The following is a 2,677-nucleotide window of genomic DNA, read 5'->3' on the forward strand; positions in this document are numbered from 1 at the left end:
GCCTGGAGGATAGCGGAGAGTCGGTTCCCCTTGCCGGGGAAGTATAAGGAGTTCCTCTTCTGGGAATGCTATGTGTTGCTGAAGGACTACGAGAAGTTCCGGGCGGGGTGCGACGCCTGGGTGGCCGAAGAAGCAGAGGCTGAACTATTCCGGCGATACAGCGGCAGCAGCGGCGGATCCCACGACCTCCCCCCGGATGATGTCCCCTCCATCCGTTGCTCGTCGCCCTCGCCCGGTTGGCCAAAAGCGGGCGCAACGGGCAGCGAGTGGAGGAACGTAAGTTCGAGGTCTTCCAAGAGTGGAAGGCCGCAACCGACCCCACGGAGAAGATGTTCCTCTACTCGATGCTCGAGAACATGCAGGTGGATTTGGATGCCTCGAGGGCATTGGTGGGGGGTTCAGACGCGGGCTCAGATACCCCGGGTGGCGGCGGCGAGGATGGCGGCGGCGACGACGAGGAGTAGAGAGTGGCGGGGCTCGTGTGTGGAAGCCCTTTTTTTTGAAAGGTAAATTTGTCGTTTGTTTACCTCTTTGCATTGTGAATTTAGATTGTAGATATCTGTGTGAAGGTTTTTTTGTTTGTGGGGATAATTGGAATGGTATATGTGTGCCTATTTAAGATCGCCCGCAATGTGTTTGATGAATTGTTAATCATATTGTTAATCATATTGATAAATTTCATATTTCAGCTGAACAACTATGCAATAATCAAACATGACTTGATATAATATTGATATCTTATAGCCTGGCTTTGAGTACTTATTTAGCTTGTCTTACTTTGCTTCTATATAGATTGCTTTCAGGAAGCAAGTTTTAACAAGTTTGCTTCACATGCTAGTTCTGCAACCGAAACGTCGGGATTGCCATGAGATGATTGGCCCTTGAAACAACAAGGCCAAATTCTGCATTCATGTCCAGTTCCTCTGGCGACATATCATTCGGCAGCTGCCAATCGAAGCAGTGGACTAACTGTGACAAGATCAGTCGAACTTGGATGAGCCCCAGTTGTATTCCGGGGCAACCTCTCCTCCCAGACCCAAATGGGAGGAGCTGGAAATGTTGTCCCTTAACATCAATGTCACTGCCAACGAACCTTTCTGGAATGAACATCTCCGGATCAGTCCATAGATTTGGATCGCGCCCAATTGCGTATGTGTTGAAGAGTATTCTTGATCCTTTTGGTATGTCATAGCCATTAACCTTGCTGTCTTCCCTAGAATAGTGAGGTATCAACAGCGGAGCAACTGGATGCAACCTAAAGCCTTCCTTTACAACTGTGTTGAGATATTCGAGTTGGTCCAGGTCAGACTCCTCTACCATCCTCTTTAATCCCACAACTTGTTCCAACTCTTTCTGTAGTTTCTTCATAACTGTTGGATTTCTCAACAGTTCGGAGAGTATCCACTCAACCGATGCTGCTGCTGTGTGCATTGAAGCTACGAGCAAGTCCTGCAAATGAAATTTGTCATCAACTTATTACTGAGTAAATGTTTATCCAAACAAGATGTAGAATTATTCATTAGACCATGTGCTTACCAGCATAATGGCCTTGATATTACGTCTGTCGAACTGAAATTCAGATTCTCCACTTTGCAGTATGGACATCATGGTATCAACAATGTCTTTGGCCTGCTCAGGACGATCCCCTGCCCGAACATGGTCTTCTATAACTTTTTCAAAGAAATTATCAAAAACTTTTTCGAGTGCCTTCATCTTCCTTGCCAGCCCTTGAAGATCCAAGACTCCAAGGAAAGGAAAGTAATCACCTAAATTGGGAGCTGCAACTAGTTTCATCACTTCTTGGACCACACCTTTGAAGCCTCTCTCATCAATGTCTTTGTCATTATATTTCTTACCAAACACCATTCTGCAGCTCATCTCTGCGGTCAGGGACGCGACCTTGGCACTAAGATCGACAGCAACATGTATTCTGGAAGCTTCATTGAGCGATTCAACAAAAAGACCAAGCTCTTCCCTTCTCATAGATCGGAAAGAACTGATCTTAAGGGTGCTGAGCAGCTCCACGGTGCATAGCTTGCGCATGTTCCGCCAATACGGACCGTAAGCCCCAAATGTCAGATTCCTCTGATCCCATATGAGATGCTTAGAAGCCTGATGAGGTGGTCTGCTGGTAAAAACAAGATCGTGTGTCTTGAGGAAAAGCTCAGCTGCCTCAGGAGATGAAACGACGATGTTTGGAACGAACCCAAATCGCATGTACATAATGGGGCCGTGGTCTTTGGCAATCCTTTGCAGGTCTTGGTGAGGATTCTTCCCTAGCATGTGTAGATTTCCCAGAATAGGGATCCCTTTTGGACCTGGAGGCAACTTCTTCTTCGTCCTCGTAGCCAACGAAGCCAAAGAACCAGCTAAAATGGCCACGACCGTAAGCCAAAACCAAGTAAGCTCCATTTTTTTTTTCTAAATTTATGGTGTGATTGAGGATTGATAGATCTCTTTATAAGCTTGTTTGAATGGATTTATAGATGTGTGTTTTCATTCATATAAATTCTGCTACGTCTTTTCCATGTATATGAATTTAATGTTATTGTGGGCTTGCCTAACATCTTTTAATGTCTAGTCATCCATGTACTTCTTCGTACAAATTAATTATTATATACTTCTTCTAGCATCTTAAGGTTATTTAAGCTTAATCAGACCTAACCGATCATTCTAG

At 45.2% G+C, this 2,677-nt stretch overlaps 1 protein-coding gene across 1 annotated transcript; it reads right to left on the minus strand.

The window, feature by feature from the left end:
• Positions 1-700: 700 nt before the first annotated feature.
• On the minus strand, positions 701-2,425 carry LOC125216412 (cytochrome P450 71AU50-like). The gene is made up of 2 exons (XM_048118114.1): positions 1,537-2,425; positions 701-1,449 (listed from the first exon to the last, which is right to left on the minus strand). The coding sequence occupies exons 1-2, from the start codon at positions 2,410-2,412 to the stop codon at positions 835-837; spliced, it is 1,491 nt and encodes a 496-aa protein (XP_047974071.1). The 5' UTR covers positions 2,413-2,425; the 3' UTR covers positions 701-834.
• Between the last annotated feature and the right edge of the window lie 252 nt (positions 2,426-2,677).

Source organism: Salvia hispanica, chromosome 3 (assembly GCF_023119035.1).
Source record: "Salvia hispanica cultivar TCC Black 2014 chromosome 3, UniMelb_Shisp_WGS_1.0, whole genome shotgun sequence".
In the NCBI taxonomy this organism is placed as follows: domain Eukaryota; kingdom Viridiplantae; phylum Streptophyta; class Magnoliopsida; order Lamiales; family Lamiaceae; genus Salvia; species Salvia hispanica.

Excerpts from the sequence above, each read along its gene's own strand:
- LOC125216412 (XM_048118114.1), bottom strand. The coding sequence starts at position 2,412 with ATGGAGCTTACTTGGTTTTGGCTTACGGTCGTGGCCATTTTAGCTGGT. Across the intron at positions 1,450-1,536 it reads ATATCAAGGCCATTATGCTG|GACTTGCTCGTAGCTTCAAT; the intron begins GTAAGCACATGG and ends TTTCATTTGCAG.